The 18,205-nt window shown below is 41.1% G+C and overlaps 1 protein-coding gene across 1 annotated transcript; it reads right to left on the reverse strand.

The window, feature by feature from the left end:
* Positions 1-2,822: 2,822 nt before the first annotated feature.
* LOC119484561 (von Willebrand factor A domain-containing protein 7-like) lies at positions 2,823-17,230 on the reverse strand. The gene is made up of 17 exons (XM_037763433.1): positions 17,048-17,230; positions 15,798-15,934; positions 15,532-15,676; positions 14,752-14,845; positions 14,338-14,466; positions 13,101-13,287; positions 12,822-12,991; positions 10,834-10,946; positions 10,605-10,721; positions 10,344-10,517; positions 10,085-10,217; positions 9,375-9,527; positions 8,597-8,689; positions 5,606-5,877; positions 5,337-5,470; positions 4,731-4,893; positions 2,823-3,421 (listed from the first exon to the last, which is right to left on the reverse strand). The coding sequence occupies exons 1-17, from the start codon at positions 17,228-17,230 to the stop codon at positions 3,041-3,043; spliced, it is 2,778 nt and encodes a 925-aa protein (XP_037619361.1). The 3' UTR covers positions 2,823-3,040.
* Positions 17,231-18,205: the final 975 nt, after the last annotated feature.

Consider the following 18,205-nt stretch of genomic DNA (forward strand, 5'->3'; position numbering starts at 1 on the left):
GTGATTAGCTTAAAGCGTAAAGATTGGACGCAGCACCTCCTGAAGCTTTGAATGCAGTTTACTCAAATGAGCTTTGATGTGTACACAGCCACAGGATGTTGTAGATTTAGTAGAAAATGCAAAGGTTAATCTGACGCTAGTCTCAAGTAGACTTTACATGAAACATCTGTTTTGGACATGGGCTTCAGTGCAAACATCTGCATGTAGAAGTACCACATTTTTACAGTCGTACGTTTTCTTCCATTGGTTCATCATAAATAACCCACAATTTTAAAATAATCCCAGCAGATATGTTCAAATCTCTTGCTGTTGTGATATCACTTAACAATTTTTTAATTATTATTTATTGATTGATTTCTTATTTATACGGCTACCAAACTCAAATTGTAGCATATGTCCAACATCGAGAATTTTCACAAGATGTAATGGTGACATTCTGACAGCTGTTCCAGTCTTTACTTTCATTTTTAAACACACCTAACAAGGATATGTCACTGCCCCATAAGCAACGAAGCACTGGAGCACAGCTTCAGCGGTCAGCTGTGTTGATTAAAGAGCTGAGGAGAAGTCTGACTCAAGCTGAAATACAACCTTTTTCTTTTATTATCATTGCGTCTAACATTGTGCGGTATTATGAGAGACAGATTCGATGTCATTGCTTTGGTTTTTTTCCAGCTTGTTTTCCATTTTCTCTAACTATATTTAAACAATTTTAGACGTCGACCCATCCTTCTTTCAGAATTCTTAACCTCATGTAAGAAATTGTACATATTCTGAATTTACATTTATTTCATTGCTATAACATTTAAGATGTATATTTTCTTGGTCCTGTCATTTGAGAAAACAGGTAATAAATGTAGAGATGTCAAAGTAACCCCCTGCTGTTTACATTTTTTGTCATGAAACATTTGATAGTATTGTTAAATAATTTTGGCAAATGCAGATCAACTTAGTCATTATCTTCAGTAGAAACATTTCCATTTCAGATAATTCATATTATTTAAAAACCTATTGAATTAATACATATTTTTTTCTACAATTCATTGTTCAGGATATCTTTACTGTGACCCAAGCACAAGCATTTATGATAATGCTTGACCATTTTAATTCTGTGACTAAGACTTGTATGGAAACCCTGAAAGGCAAAAAATATTTTTGTTTTTCGGGCGATCCAATTTCTTAGTCTGATTTAAATCTTCTCTGCTGTGTTTATAACTTAAGAACAGGTGAAAAAAATGTTTTGCCTGGATAATCTTTCAAAGTACCTTTTTTAAGGCTGATTTTTCTAATTAAATTGTTTTTTCTTTGCCTCTTAGTGAAAACAGGTGGAAGATTATTTTAGGCTGTGTTAGAGAAATTATCTAATAAACAGTCTCTGGTCATTCAGTTAAGAAGCAAATACCATTTATTAAGCAAATGCATTTGGGTTCATACAGCAGACAAGTCAGTGTACAAAGACCAAGAGCTCCCTCACTACATCATTCTTTATAATCTTGGTTTAGCCTTCCCACCCTTGTAGCCCACACCTTCCACCCTGCTTCTGAGTGAAATCATTGTCTATTGTTAAAAAGAGTTACTTGTGATTAGCTAGTTTTAGCAGAGTACAGAGGCGAGGATGATAAGTAATGTATCTAAACTAGTACAGTCTGCTTTCCCAGGGTATTCAGATTTATCTGAGTACACAAATTCTACACAAAGGGACATGGTATTTTCTCTCACAGCTGCTTTTTGTGTTTGTGTTTGTTATAATAAAAAATTCCACTTGTTTTCACACTGGGAAAAAAAAAGGTAACATAGAAAAATCAGACTGAAAAAACTGTTTTCCAACTGTCACAGAAAATAGAACTTAGAAAGTTTATCCTGGCACAACATTTTTTTCACCCTGTTCTTAAGTCATAAACACAGGAGATAAATTATTTAGATCAGACAGAAAATGGATCAGAAAACATTTTTTTTTGCTTGCCTTTCAGGGCTTCCGAAGACTGGCCATACAGCTGTGGTTAGTTTTAGATCAGTGTAGAATAATGCCCTGCAGTTAATAGAATAGAAGAACTCGCACTTACTGTCAATAACTCTATTAACAAAGTTGGAGTAATGACTGGAGGTTGGTCAATTAATCAATTAAAAGTCCTAGAGGGGTTGAAGGAAATGGAGTAGAAGCGCTGCTGGGAATAAAATACTCCAAGGCACTCTGTAGGATTTGTGCAAAATGAAACTGTCTTTAATTTACATGACAAAACCACATTGGTCTCCCCTAAAGTTACATGAAACACATTCTTGATATTTCTGCTGCCATTCTAGTACAGTGGAGATGAATGGAATTTTGATGAATGAAAAAAATCAATCTGAAAACAGTCTAGACCTCCAATTCTACTGAAGATTTTGTCTCTATAAAAATTGTTGCGAATGAGGCGTGCCCACTACAGGATTGTTTCATTCATATCATTCTTTCCTTTTTATTCCACCCCGAGAAAGTCTGTCAATCCGTTTCCTTTTGAATATTGTGTATTTGTTTGAAAAAATGTCAACAAAACCCACCAAATCATGCCAACATGAACTACGGAAGGCCAGAAAAGCCAAGCGATATATATATACAGTATATATTTTTTTTTCCATTTGTGATCCATTTTCTAAGTTTGTTCTAAATTATTTTGTCTCTTGTGTTTATGACTTAAGAACAGATGGAAAAAAAAAATGTTTTGCCAGGATAATTTTTCTAAGTTCATTTTTTTTCTGTGAAAAATGTGGAAAAATCCCCTTAAAATAAAAAAAAAATCTTCCACCTGTTTTCACCAAGAAGCAAAGAAAAAAAAGTCATTTAGAAAAATCAGCCTAAAATTAGTTTTAACACAGGAAAAAAAAAACTTTAAAGATTATCCTGGCAAAACAATTTCTTTCACCAGTGCTCATATTTCTTTTCAGCAGGATATCTGATCACGAGATGACCATCACCAATAGGAAGTTTATTTAAAATAATTTAGAGTGGTAGACGGTGTATCCAATACCTGATGCAGAGTACAGACAACCTAACCTAAGCCCTTCAAAACCTTGTTACAAGTGCAGATACCAGCAGGCACAACCACAGTGGCAGCGACAGGGTTAAAGCAGGAGGGCCAGCCGAACGTACGATGGAGTGATAGCACTTGCCCACATTTCCAACTTCATCTACAGCTACAAACTCGACAATCTGCGAGCAGCAGGAGGATGTGTAGTTGGCCTGAATAATTGGGTCACTCAGGGAGGTGGTTGTGAGGTTTCCGCTGCCCTGGCTCAGGGATACGCGTTCTATCCCGGTGCCGTTTCCGTCGGTAAGGTTGGCCGTGAGCTCCCACTGGAAAGGTCCACACTGAGACACATCTTGAGGGCAATCACCAGCCAGCACACTAACCACTTCACACAAAGGCTGAATAAAATCTGTAATCTGGACAGAGAAAAAGAAAAGAAAGGTGGGAAATGTCATTTATGAATCACAGGAAAAGGCAATTACGATCTGTAGTAGAGATACCATTTCTTTCCTTCCCGATACCTGAACTTGCGGTATCGGCCGATACCGAAAACCGATCCGATACCAGCGTGATAAAAAAAAAATGTAGTTATTATTATCATAATTTAACAGCTGTTTACTACTGACCATGTTTGGATGTGATATGATTACTGTCTTTGTTGTATGGCCTGGCTCCTTTTAAATTCTTTGCAAAACATGAACAAATTTTCCACAGTGAAATATTACCAAATGGCTGATTTTCTTTGCTCTGACTACAGTTACCGTTACACTCTCCACTAGCACCGCACTGTCGTTGTTCGCTATCGTCACGTGACAAAACTACTTGCAATCAGTTCTTCTTCGCTGCTCTAAAACAGTAGTTGCCTGTGGAAGCCATGATACATCCAGGGTGACAGCACAGTGTAGGCTACTGTTTTGGAGCGGCGAAGAAGAATTGATTTCTGGTTAAACTAGTTGATTTTTATGGGTTAACAAATTATGGTATCGGATCGGTGCATAGACTGGCGTACCGATACCCGATACCAAGTTTTGGGCAGTATCGGACGCATTTCCGATACTGGTATCAGTATCAGAACAACTCTAATCTGTAGGATACTTGTATACCTTTTAATATGTATACCTGTTAAAGGTACAGTGTGTAAGATTTGGCAACATCTAGTGGTGTGGTTGCAGAATGCAACCAACTGAGTACTGTTCTGCTCACTCCTCCCTTCCGAGCCGCCAAGTGAGAATCATTGGTAACGATGTTTGCCTCGCTCAGCGGCCATCTTTACCATAATAACACTACTTTAGGAGCAACGGAAGTCAGACGGTGGCTGGCAGTACCGCGATTTAGCACTCTGTGGCTCACGTTACCGCAGTTTCACAAACGTGTCGGAGAACTACGGTGGCCTTCAGGTGACGTAAAAACATGAAAGGCTCTCTCTAGAGCCAGGGTTTGGTTTGTCCGTTCTGGGCTACTGTACAAACATGGTGGAGCAACATGGCGGACTCCGTGAAGAGGACCCGCTCCCTATGTAGATATGAAGGGCTCTTTCTAAGGTAACGAAAACACAACGACTCTTATTTTCAGGTGATTATACACTAATGAAAACCCCTAAGAATCCCTGAAATGTTGCACACTGTTCCTTTAAAGCCATCATTGTGGCTATGTTCAAAAGCTTTTTAATTAACTCGTTGTTTTTTCAATCTTTCCAACTGTGTAATCCAGGATGTGTCTGGTTACCTTGGTGACAACAGAGAATCTCAAAACGACATAATTGGAGTCAACACCACCACTGGACGATTTGGCTTCCAAAGTCAGAGTGACATCGGTGCCTGATGGTGTGTCGGCAGGTGGCGTAATGATCATAGTAGCATTAGCATACTGTCCAGTTGTCAGGGTGAGCCTGTCGAGAGAAGAGAGAAAAATACACTTTGTGATTACAGGAACTATTACTATGAATCCACGCATTTGATTTTGATTGAAATATTAAGAGTCTACAGCCGCACTAGAAGAAGTTCAAACCCAGCTTACTCTCTCACCTCCGCACAGCTGACCAATCACAGTGTGAAGTGGGTGTTAATGTAGGATCTATCTGTCTCATGCTCTACAGTCAGGATACAGTGACAGTTTTATAAAAAGTACTTCATCGTATTTGCTCAAAGTTACCGACTGCAGCTTTTAAGCCTGACCCTAACCTTCACACTAACTCATAGGTAGAGAAGTTATTCCACCCAGATGTAAATCAAGCTTCAGGTGGCAGGAATGAGTACTTTAGGTTTAGAGATGTGTCAGTATCGATGAGAATATCAGGATAACAAAAGCATTGTTTTAGCTGCTTCCCCTCACTTGTTTGGGTAGGACATGTCGAAGCTTCTGTCATTTCTGGCGCTGATGGAGTATTGACCACCAGAGCCCTGAGTCATGACACTGAAGGGGAGCTTGAAGGCCTTTCCTGGCTCCACACTGCTGTCTACCACAGCCTAGAGGGAAATGGAAGTGAAGAAGACGGGAACAAAAACAGGTGAAGAAGAGTGATATTTTTAATATTCTTTCATCTTACTTTAAATCAAACAAAACCCTGCTTGTATGTGGACACAGGAAGTGGAGAGACCGACCTGGATATTGACTTTGGAGACGGACATCTGGGTGGTCGACTGCCTCTGGAATTCACTGTCTGACACTTTGTCCGTTCCTTTCAGCATGACCACAAACTCCCCCTCAGGGACGGCATCGACAGTCACCAGGATGTCTCCGTTGCCCATGTCAGTTGTTGTGCTATTTCTGACAGTCTCAGGACCAGACACAGTTACCAGGGCAACATCTCCTATGGTCATTGAGGACGGACCTTTCCTACCCATCACTGTGAGCATGAGAGTGGCGGGCTGGCCTGAGTTTCCAGAAGAGAGAAGTGAAGAAGTAAGGTAGGGGGAAAACATGATTAATTAAGAACATTAATTTTCATGGCAAAAAGTGATCTATGCACACTCACACTCGCTGAGATGTTTGTGCAAAATAACTGGTTATTGCGGGTTTTTTAATTTCACAGTTACACAGTCTGATCTAAATTATTTTCTTTCACAGTTCAAATTGAAATCATTTTTAATAATTATTTTCATTATTCTAACATTTTCTTTAATTTGCAGAGTGAACCACAAGTTTTTAAACCTTTGTTTTAAACATACCTATTCCCCTAAATGCATACTGTCTCTCTCTGCTTTCTAACAACCTCTGAATACAATCAGGAAGCAAATTATTTCGTGCTTTTTACATTATCTTTGCAATCAACTAGATCACAAACTTTTAACGCAATCAATCTTACAGAGGTTGTAGCGGTTTAAGCCGGTTAAATCAGTTTTAAAGCTAGAGTGAAGATACTGGTATCATATGAAACTAGAAAACCTAAGGAATCCCTCGGTACCAACGTGCCATACTAGCTTGTCACAAAGGACGCTTAATAACTCTCAAAACTTATGCTAAATTTTGGTGAGGAAAATCGCCTTGGCCACTTTCAAAGGGATCCTTTGACCTGAAAATGGGTTTTATGGGTACCAACAAGTCTCCCCTTTACAGACATACCCACTTTATGATAATCACATGCAGTTTGGGGCAAGTCATAGTCAAGTCAGCACACTGACACACTGACAGCTGTTGTTGCCTGTTGGGCTGCAGTTTGCCATGTTGTGATTTGAGCATATTTTTTATGTTAAATGCAGTACTTGTGAGGGTTTCTGGACAATATTTGTCATTGTTTTGTGTTGTTAATTGATTTCCAATGAAAAAATATACACATACGTTTGTATAAAGCAAGCATATTTGCCCACTCCCATGTTGATAACAGTATTACATACTTGACAAATCTCCCTTTAAGGTACATTTTGAAAAGATAAAAAAGGTGTGATTAATCACGATTAAATATTTGAATCGATTGACAGCCCTAGCTGTTTTTTGTATGTACACAGTAGGTAATGTATGGAACTCTGAGACAACAATACATTAATTTTCATACACTCTTTCTATTCCAACATCATTTATTATCATTTTTGCTTGATTATTGATTTGCCGATTACCAAATATTATAAACTTTGGTTCGGTGGTCTTGACTTAATTCTCTCTTTTCAATCTCTGTGTGCACACATCCCTGCAGTCTCATGCCCTTTTATGGGAATTGGCAGGGCGTTTAGGATCAACTGGCACATGCCTCCAACTTACGAGAAAATGGGATCCATCATCATAAGGGTACAAGTACCAACAATTCTGCGGTTTAAGAACACGTCATGAATCTGACAGACTTTTCTTAGGAACTTTCTTAAGAACAGATGATAAAAAAAACATAAGAAGATATTGGTAAATTAGGCCCATTGTTAGTTTGAGGAAAAAATGCTCAGTAAAGCTAAACCTGCATTAATGGACAATCAACTTATCTGGGGTCCACTTGGATCAACTAAGTAGGTCCCACATAGGCTCCCCATGTGGGCTACCCATGTCGGTCCTAGTTGGGTCACTAATGGGAAATTTGTGCATGGGCTCAGAATGGGCAACACAGATGGCGCCCACTTGGGTCAACTAAGTTGGTCCCAAATGGGCTCCCCATGTGGGCTACCTGTGTGGGTCCTAGTTGGGTCACTACTGGGAAATTAGTGCATGGGGCCAACAGAGAAACTGTGGACAAACCTACTTACAGCCCATATTTCAGCCCATGGAGTCCCCATGTAGTACCCACATAGAGCTTAAAGCTAAGACCAAGATGGGTCTTGGGTATGTTGCCCAGTTGGGGCCCACATAACACCTCTCGCATGGAATCCATGTGGGCAATTGACATTGGGTCATTATGGAACCCGCGGACAATCCCATATAGGGCCCCTTTTTCAGCCCATTTACTACTCACATGGGCCCCATATACAAATGTTGGCTGGGATAAAACATATTTTAATAATATATATGTTCTAAATTTCCATTGAAATTGAACACGAGGCCTACAGAAAAAAACAGGGGATGCTGCAGCACCCTCAGCACCCGCCACTTCCCGCGTCCATGCTCTTAAGCTGCTAAATGCTCCGCTATGCCAGCTATAGTCGCTAACTTTGTCGGTCTGCTGTTTGGTGCTGAGCAGGGAGTGTGCAGTTAGTTTGTCAGAGTTTTTTCTCCAGAAACAAGCTTCCTGCTGCGTCTGGAAACAACGCTGATGAGGGCGGTGAGAGGGAACCAAAGTAAGAAATTTGGACCTCAAAACCAAAACAATGAGCTAAAAGACGCTAAAACGCTCTGTAGAGCTGAAGGGAACTGCAGATACGGATGATTATTGTCAGTGGGTTTTACATTCTTTTACATACAAGTAGTCACGTGATTTGTTGTTAATATGAAAATATGAATTATACAGTTTTAAAGATGATCTCTCTGTCTGCCTGAGCTAGACGATTACAAAACAACTAGGGGATGCTGTCCTAGCACAGAGACTGCACATCGTGACACCAGCCTCAGACAACACATGTCCAGCAACACTATCACATTTATGATTGATTATGACACATAATTACCTTGTGTCTGTACAATGTACAGTTAATGAGGTGTTGTAAAACAGTAATATTGATTTATTGCATGTTGGGTACCTGCTTGTGGACGCCCACTGAGCACCGCATAACCTGGGTGAGGTCCCCCGAAGCTTTCCACAAAGTCATAGATAAAGGTAATAGTACTCTGGCCTGGAAACACAAGCACAGACTTACAGTAAATACGGATAAAAATGTTTAAAAACATAATTAAGCTTGACCAAAAGCTGTGTAAAAATATAAATGAAATGCATTACTGAATATAAAACAGTCAACACAATAGGGGTCAGTATACCTTAAAGGAATAGTTCTACATTTTGGGGAATCATTTTATTTGCTTCCTTGCCAAAAATTACATGAGAGGACCAATAGGCTACCACTTTCACGCCTGTTCAGTCAATATGTAGCTATCAATTAGCTTAGCTTAGCACAAAGACTGGAAAGAGAGGGATACAGCTAGCCTAGCTCTGTCCAAAGGTAACAAAAGCCGCCTACCAGCAAATCTACAGCTCACTATTTACACGTTGTATCTTGTTAGTATAATCAGTACCAAAAAAACAAAGTTTAAAACCATTATTTGTGGTTTGTGGTTTTTTTATGGTCTTACTGGGGATTATGTGCTGGACTATTGTTTGGCAGTAACTTTCGTATGTCTCCACTGGTCGCCTTGCCACCTCAGTGTGGCAACTGTTGGACAGATTCAGGCTAGCTATTTCTATTATCTCTCACAATGTTGAACTATTCCTTTAATCTACAAATGAAGTGTTTATGCAAGAAGACACAATTTCAACAGCACATCTGTGCAGAATTGGCACGTGTAATGAACAGAGTATCTGACCTGTGACTTTAAGTGTGTATGGTTGGCCGGATTGGATGTTGATCTGCCAGGTTCCTGTCTGGTTGTCAGACTGGAGACGAATTCTCCACAGGTTGCCCACTTTCTGAATGGTCCCCAGTTTACCGTTGGCCTCATTGTGGTTCTGGCTCACGCCTGGAAATTGTTAACATACATTCATCAGTCGTAAATATGCATCACAACGATATTCTCAGCAGGAAAAAGGGACAACTAATGACTCTCAAACATCGACATAGTCTTAAAGGAACAGTGTGTAGCATTTTGGGGGCTCCATTACCAGAAATGGAATATAACATTCAGTTAGCTTAGAATGAACTCATCATATCTACATAGGGAGCGGGTCCTCTTTACGGAGTCCACCATGTTGCTCCGCCATGTTTCTACAGTAGCCCAGAACGGACAAACCAAACACTGGCTCTAGAGAGAGACTTTTGTGGTTTTACATTACCTGAAGGCAACCATAGTTCTCTGACACGCTTGTGAAACTGCGGTAAGTGAGCCACGAGTACAAAACCGTGGTACCACCAGCAGCCGTCTGACTTCCGTTGCTTACCATAGTCTTGGAAAAGAAAGGAGTGAGTTAAGGAGTACTCAGTTGGTTGCAATCTGCAACCACACCGCTAGATGCCGCCAAATACTACACACTGTCCCCTTAAACCAGTGCAAATGCTGCATTGGGAATGGTGTGTTACCCGCAGAGTTGGTCAGTGTGAAAGTAATGGTTTTCCCTGTGATGTAGATAGTGATATTTTTCAGCGATTCATCAAACATGAAGGGGAAGGTCTCCTGCTTCCCAGGGTTCCTTGCTCGCTGAAGAACTGTCACCTGAGGGAGAGGGGAGAACAAGAAGAGCATGAGGGTTTTCTGCTTTATTTTTCAAACTGGTCCAACAACTGAAGGCCCGGTACATCAGATAGTTCAGAACGTACTATTAGAACTGCACAGTTTTACCAGAGCTGAAGTGGAGGTGTCGAGGATGACGTCTGTGGCCTCAGGCAGCTGTTTCTTAGTCACCTGGATGGCCTGTCCTCCAGAGGCCAAAGCCAGGTACTTGTAGTCTTCAAAGGAGCCAGATCTGAGGGAACGACGGCGCCTACCACTGGGCCCGGTCATAAAGAATGACACCTGTGGAGATCATTTAACTTTAAAGATAAATCCACATAATTAAACTAAATGAACATAGCGCATCATTGGGAGTCAGCCAGTATTTACCGTTGACTTGGAGCTCCTGATGAGAGCAACAATAGTGTCCTTGAGGTCAATGTCTTTGGCTACAGCATCAGTGAAAACAAAGATATGGGAGGAGGCAGGGGCGCCGGTGAGAGCCAACTGGAGAAATAAAACAATAAACCGGGTCACTTCATTTTGTGTCACCACAGTCTTTAAGTGGTCCATAAAATATCAACAACCATCCTAGTTAGACAGGGTCATAGTTTAGTACCTGAAGTCCTGACAGGCACATCTCAGGGATATCACCGCCTCCGTTCGCTGTGAGCTTAGAGATTTCTCTTTTCATTTTATTGGGGTCTGTTGTCCTCATCATAGGTCCAAAATCTACATATGAAGCACAGAAAACAGGGTCAAGTGCCAGATTAAGCCTAACCTGTAGCTCTAAGTATTTTTGCACTAAATTTATTTTTTATTAATTCCCTTTTCATCCTACGGGATCATTGTAAGTCTAGACAGATTTACAGTATGTACCACCAGCCCTGTCTCCTAAAAATGACGTTCCCATACAACTAAATTGCATTCTCAATTACATTTGGAAGGAAACATATAGGCCTAAGGCTCGTTCGAGATGACCTGCACCTCGCCTGGAAAGTAGACGAGATCAGGCAGCAGCAGCAGGGGCTCGGGGCAAAAAGCTGCGGTCAGGTCGGAGAGTTTCCAGACGTTTCCAGCAGCCTTCAAAGAATTCACAGGAAGTCACAGAGATGGTGACATTGATTTTGATCAGGCGACAACCAGGCATTTCCCATCATGCCCTGGGTCTTACAGTCGGTGGAGAGCCGCTGCGGCGCCCGGCTTTAAAAACTGCGGCCGCCTCGATCTCGTGAGGTTATCGTTGCCCACGTGGGCATGACGTCAGAGCAAGTCGGGATCAAGTCGGACACAAATCTAACCAGCATGCATTGTGCGCCAATCGCCAGTGATCGATTCTGCGCAGGCTCATCTGAAACGAGCCTATTGCGGATTACGTTCGTCTTTTACGCATCACAAATACCTTTGTGATGGTACGTGTCCACAGGGGCGTTTTTTATCATGAGGGATCGCCTCGCTTCCCAGAATTGGACGCTTGATGGGCTGCCACTAGACACAAGGCACGAGGCACCTGATTGAACGAATGTTTTCCCTCGTGGGCTGCTGCTCCCAGCTTTCAAACTGGAACCAACACGGCGGGTCGTCTTAATGCAAATGAGGAGCAGCCAAAGTGACGCCCAGTCTCTCGAATCGCGCCGCCACGCTTCCAGAATGCATTGCACGGCTGCTTACATAGACAATGAATGGAAAGTGTGGAAAGGACGGAGGATGTGGACATGTATCATCATGGTACATGTCCACAGGGGCGTTTTTTATCGCCAGGGATCGCCTCGCTTCCCAGCATTGGACGCTTGAAGGGCTGCCACTAGACACAAACCACTAGGCACCTGATTGGACGAAAGCTTTCCCTCGTGGGCTGCTGCTCTCAGCTTTCAAACCGGAACCAACATGACGGCTCAACTTAATGCAAATGAGGAGCAGCCAAAGTGACGCCCAGTCTCTCGAATCGTACCACCTCACTTCCAGAATGCATTGCACGGCTGCTTACACAAACAATGAATGGGAAGCGTGTAAATGACGGAGGCTGTGGACATGTACCATCAGTCTGCAGACGGCACACAGAGCAAGTGACGTGGTATATCAAGCAACCGTGAATGAAAATGCATTGAATAAAATCGTTATAGAATAATAATGGGTATAACAAGTGAGAAAGTCCACCACTGGAAGGTGGGCAGAAGAGGAGGTGGATGGGTACAACAAACGCCGGACTTTCCCCCAGGAGACCATTGTTTGAGTCCTGTGTGTATCATAGTCTTTTATTGCGTTTTTGTTTTGTTTTAAAGGAATTTTAAGCAAAATCATGATGTTTTTTAACTAAACCTAACCAAGTAGTTATGTTGCATTTTTGTTTTGTTTTGTTTCCATTTATAACGTTAATCACATGTTAAAAACTGCGACCGTGATCCGGGAGAAAATACGTTTACCTCAAAAGGTATTTTGGTTATAGGAATGTAATTTGTGGGAGACAGGGTTGGGACCACAGTTTGCTAGATTTACTTTACATAAGATCAAGATCCAACATTACATTTATAACATTTTATGGCATAATGACACCACTAGGGGCTCGTGGTGTCCTAAAGATGATCTGTACGGTAGAAGAGTTCTTACGGGGGTCATTGAAGGGCACCAGAATGTACTCGGATGGCTCGTCTTGCGTTCCTTTTTTGCTGTCAATGATTTCGTAAACAACCGCCCTAGCTTCATCAATGTCATCTGACATACTGCCAGTGGTGTCAATAACAAAGCACACGACGGATGAGCGGGCGATCCCCAACATTCTGTGAAAAAGAAAGAGAAAGTGAAGAGATAAAGATCAGGTAAATCAAAGTAAAACTTTGGAGTCAAGATCAACTGCTTGAGATATTTTTCGTAATCCGAACATTGTACCTCAGAAAGTCATTGTCCCCGACAGCTAACCGGATGTCCTGCAGCAGCTGGAGGCTGGCGGCCGTGGCTGCAGTCACAGCAGCATTGTGGAGGGCCACGTTGTCCAAGCGGCGCTCATCTTTGCTGATGCCTCCGCGAGGATCTACTGTGCTCGTCAGGTCAGCTGCACCTCCGTGGCTACACTTACCTGGCAGGGCAGTACGGACATGTTGAACTGGGATGTGACTCAAATTTCTATTTATAGTAAATAGACTTTTCTGTGTAGGTTGAATTACCCGGCAGAATTGAATCATGTTTGTCTTGTACTTCAGGTAGATCTAACATTTTAAATAACTGCCATATACGTGTTGCATCTGTATTTTAATATGTCATTAAAACCCAATAAATACTGAGGCATCTTGAATGTCGGATGAGAGTTATAGAAGTGATGTGTGATAGTTATTGGTTAAGCATGATATTCCTAGTTTGACATTTTAGGAAATACCCTTATTTGCTTTTTTGTTGAGAGTTAGAGAAGATTGACACCACTCTCAGATCTGCCCATTAAATATGAAGATAAAGCCCACAGCCAGTTAGCTTAGCTTAGCATAAAGAGTGAAAACAGGGGGAAACCGCTAGCCTACCTCGGCCCAACTGTAACTTAACAACACCTATAAAGCTCATTAATTAACAGTTTATATCTCATTTGTTTAAGTCATACGAAAACAAAGATGGTGGCCATCTTACCTGGATCCAGTTGTAAACTTGCTGTAATTGGGACCTATGTTGAAAAAGACTTATGTTGTCTTTATAATCCTTGTATTTTTCTACCAATACACCAATACTGCTTTTTATTCAAAGTAATGAGTGTAAGACAACTGTGTATGTCTAAAATGAACCAAAAACAATACAATTTGAAGATGTGCGGACCGCACTGTACACACACACACAAAATATGCATCCACTGAACTGGCAACCACTTGCAATGAAACGGGGGAGGGAGATTGCAACATGTAGTGGCTGAATGTTATCAATGTTATCAATAGCACCTTTAACCTGTTTTAAATTATATTAGTGAGTAAATAAGTGAAATCTTCTTCTTCTTTATATCATGGTGTGTTAGGTAACAATGGTCTCATATACAGTATGTTTACATATTTTGACTAGCCGTGGAAGTTAATTTCCTCCATGAGTGTAATTAAAACGTGGTCCACAGGCTCCAGTGGTCACAATATTTATATATGGTTTGGACTAATACCTTTGGGCTTGGCAGCAGAGAAGATTCCCATGTATCCTGATGTGAGTTTCTTCTCCTTCAAGATGTTGGGGAGGATGGAATTGGGGCATGTTCCACTGGCACAGTCACTGCAGGTGGCAGTGTTGATATCTACACAAGCACACGAGATGCACAGTGAGTAATCCTTAGGCCAATTTCTGCTCTGTGGTATGTGTTAGAACAGTCATAGGAGTGCTATGTCAGAGCCGTATGGTTATCTGAAAACTATGCAAACCCAGCAGCCTATCAGGATCAAGTACTCCCTGTGGCTATGGCATAAACAAAACAACACACTGTGCTCTTTGGTCTATAGATATGCTCCCCAGATGGAGTTTTTATCTACAATTATATGGATATAATATATGCATAGTCCTCCTACGTGTGGGACACACACACCTGCCAGATTATCCAGAGGAAGGTCCGGGCGTATAAGGTTGATGTATGGCTCTGTGTATCCCAGCTCCACCCAGTTACTGTGGCTGTAGAAGTCCTGGCAGTGAATGGAAACACACACATTGACACGTTTATACAAACTATACACATAGAGTTATGATTTAATATTTAATATTTATACATTCCCTAGCAGGGGGCGGACTTGGACTGAAATTCAGCCTGGGACTTTGAGATGGGGAGGCCCTTTGTGCACAACTTGCAATTTTTACCATGTCATAGTAGCTTATAGCAAAGGAGGCTAAATAAGTTAATTTGATTGTGTGTGTCAGATTGCAACAAAAACAAAGATCAGTCCAAATTGGGAGGGATGCTCGTATACCCCTTCAAAATTGAAAGTATTAGATATGCCCACTCTGACAGGCGTTCCGCTCTGTGCTGTCTGCAGCTGCCAAGGCCAAGCTGGCCCATGCCGGGGTTGTACATATAAACTTGTTAAAACTCAATACATTTTTATTTAATCTTTATATTCTATTTTTTTTTAAATGTAAAGGCTGTCCGACCCTCACAAGACCAGCCCACCCAGAAAAATTCCTGAGCATCCCAATGGCCAGTCCGCCCCTGCACCCTAGAAACTTACCTCATTTCAGTCTCCTATCTCTGTCATTCTACCTCATCTAACCTTATCATTCTTTCATCCAGTATATGCCTGTTTGTTCCTCCATGTCCTCCCCACCTTGCCCTTTAACCTCTCTATACCCAGCTGTTCCTTTCCACTCCTCTCACCTGTAGTGTATGAAGAACTCTACCCAGTGTTTCCCTGGCAGCCTGGAAGTTCTCCTTGCGAATGGCAGCCTTAATGGCTCCCATACCCTGCATGATCAGGCCACGTCCCTCCAGAAAGGCTTCTGAGTTGAAGTGGTGTGGAGCACTGAAAGAATTTCACATAACGAAGTGTAAGAGCAAATCATGTTTAAAGCTCAGCAACACACACAGTCCCATTATTGTATCGCTTTGTAATAACAGTTGTTTTGTTTCGATCTTTCTTCAACCTGTTGACAAAGTCGCGGTCCACCAGTCCGTTCTGGGTGTAGATCTGTTGAAGAGCAGATTGAAACTTGGCACCGGACACTTCTCCTGTTGCTGTGGGACCTAGACAGGCCTGGACCAGCTCTTCAGGAGACGAACCCTGTAGTCAGAGGTAGGATAGAGGTTCCAGTTCCAGTAAGTTCACAAAGGATACGATGAAGTGTTTAAAACAAGACGAAGGGTCTATTTTTTCTGCAGGCGCAAAGCCAGCGCTAGAGCAAGGTGACAGAAAGATTCTTAAAGGTGCAGTGTGTAGGATTCGGTGGCAGCTAGCGGTGAGGTTGCAAATTGCAACTAACTGAAACTTCTCCTGTGGGCTAAGCGTGTAGGACAGGGGTCTGCAACCTGCGGCTCCGGAGCCACATGCGGCTCTTTAGCTCCTCTCCAGTGGCTCCCTGTGGATTTTTAAAAATGGAAATGAATAACTGTTTTTTGTTTACATTTGCATTTTTATTTATCATTGTAGGTCTATGGTATGACGGTACAACGGAGTATTAGGGCCAAATTGAGGGGAAAAAAATAAATCGGGGATTTCGAGAAAAAAGTCGTAATATTATGAGAACAAAGTCACGATATTATAAAGTACTAACTTTACGTGTTATTTAATTTTTTTCTCGTAAAGTTATGACTTTATTCTCATAAATTTATGACTTAATTCTCGTATTATTACGACTTTTTTTCTCGTAAAGTTATTACTTTTTTTCTCGACTTATATACTATATACTTAGACTGTAAGCTGTGTTACCTTCATCACAATGCTCAAATGTTGCGGCTCCAAACAGATTCTTTTTTTTTTTTTTTTGCCTAAAATGGCTCTTTGATAGTAAAGGTTGCCGACCCCTGGTGTAGGAGAACTACAGTGGCTGGCGCGGAAGTGCGAGTGGCCCTATCTAGAGCAAGTGTTTGGTTTGTTCGTTCTGGGCTACTGTAGAAACATGGGGGTCGGCTCCGTATGCAGATATAAATGCCTCATTCTAAGGTAGTGAAAACCCAACGATTCTTATTTTCAAGTGATTACACACTAAAGAAAACATACTTATTCATATTATATTTCATTTCTGCCGTGTGTTCCTCTCTTGCTTTTCTTGTATTATGTTTTACATCCAGGCTGAATTTCAACACATATGTGTTGAAATGAGGGTGAAGTATGTTTCTGCGTGTTGTCGTGTGTGACCTTGTGCTGTGTTGCACATTTTGTTATCTTCAGTCCTACCGTGGGTTTGAACTCATGACCGGCCGCCTCGACCACCGCCCGGCATGTCTCCGTCACTTTTTGCAATAGGGCCGTTCCTGTAATGCTGACATGAGTGGACGCCCCACCCCCGATGGGGACAAAGGCCACTGTTGGCCCTGATAGGACCAAAATCAGCAGGGCTATGTTCAGCACTGATGTCATGATCAGTCTACAGGGAGAGAGAAAACGATGAGATATCAGTTATCAGCCTAATAATGATGAAATATGATGGAAAAGGACTGTTAATTCAGATGATTCAACTGCGTTGTGTTGTGATTTCGGATGCTCATATTGGCAAATGTTTCTGGAAGATATATTAGAAGACATTTTAGAATCAGAGAATTTAAATCCTCCAACAAAAAGACAAATGTTCAGGAACAAAGTCATATATGAGAATTTTTGATTAGCAAAATACTATACTAATACTCCAAAATGATAAAAGATGACAGTGAGAGAAAACTAACACATAACAAGCAACATATGCAGGTTTTTAGGAGCTTTGTCTTTGGCATCTTTTCAAATATCCTGGTGTTTTTCACAGAAAATGTCTAATATTAAAGTTATACAGTGTACTGTACTGAACTGAACATGACATGAGTTCATAGACAAAGACACAGGTTTAGTACACACTTGAAGAATGTGCTGATGCGGCCACTCCCCACCAAACATATCATTTACCTTTATTTGCTTTTCACAGATTTCTCGGTGGTTATTTAAATAATGAACTTAAAGCCATCTGGACAATGGGTTCCAAAAAAAATTAAATAAATGTAATTATAAAAGTAAATAATAAATTATATCATATATGTCATATATAATATGAATACATATAAAAAAGTAAATGTATAAATAATAGTTTACAACAATGTTAAAATCATACGGATTATTTAAAGGGCGGGTCCATCTGCGTTCTTTTCTGTTTTTATCAAATGGAAACACCCACCCAGCCATTAACAAAAAGCAGTGACATAGGTTATCAAAGTAAGCTAATCAATAAGTTTATGAATAATGTGAACGCTAGCACTAGCTGAGTCAAAGTTAGCTGTGCTATGTTTGGAAATAATGAAAGGGTTAGTTTGGATATTTTTAAGTGAGTTTGTATGTATACTCCCACGTTCTTTGAGGTAAAATAACTGT

This window comes from Sebastes umbrosus, chromosome 3, assembly GCF_015220745.1.
Source record: "Sebastes umbrosus isolate fSebUmb1 chromosome 3, fSebUmb1.pri, whole genome shotgun sequence".
NCBI classification, from domain to species: domain Eukaryota; kingdom Metazoa; phylum Chordata; class Actinopteri; order Perciformes; family Sebastidae; genus Sebastes; species Sebastes umbrosus.

Coding starts and splice junctions, on each gene's coding strand:
- LOC119484561 (XM_037763433.1), bottom strand. CDS start 17,230: ATGACATCAGTGCTGAACATAGCCCTGCTGATTTTGGTCCTATCAGGG. Junction 12,992..13,100: donor GGGGACAATGACTTTCTGAG/GTACAATGTTCG, acceptor TCTTTTTCACAG/AATGTTGGGGATCGCCCGCT. Junction 5,471..5,605: donor TCTCCAAAGTCAATATCCAG/GTCGGTCTCTCC, acceptor ATTTCCCTCTAG/GCTGTGGTAGACAGCAGTGT.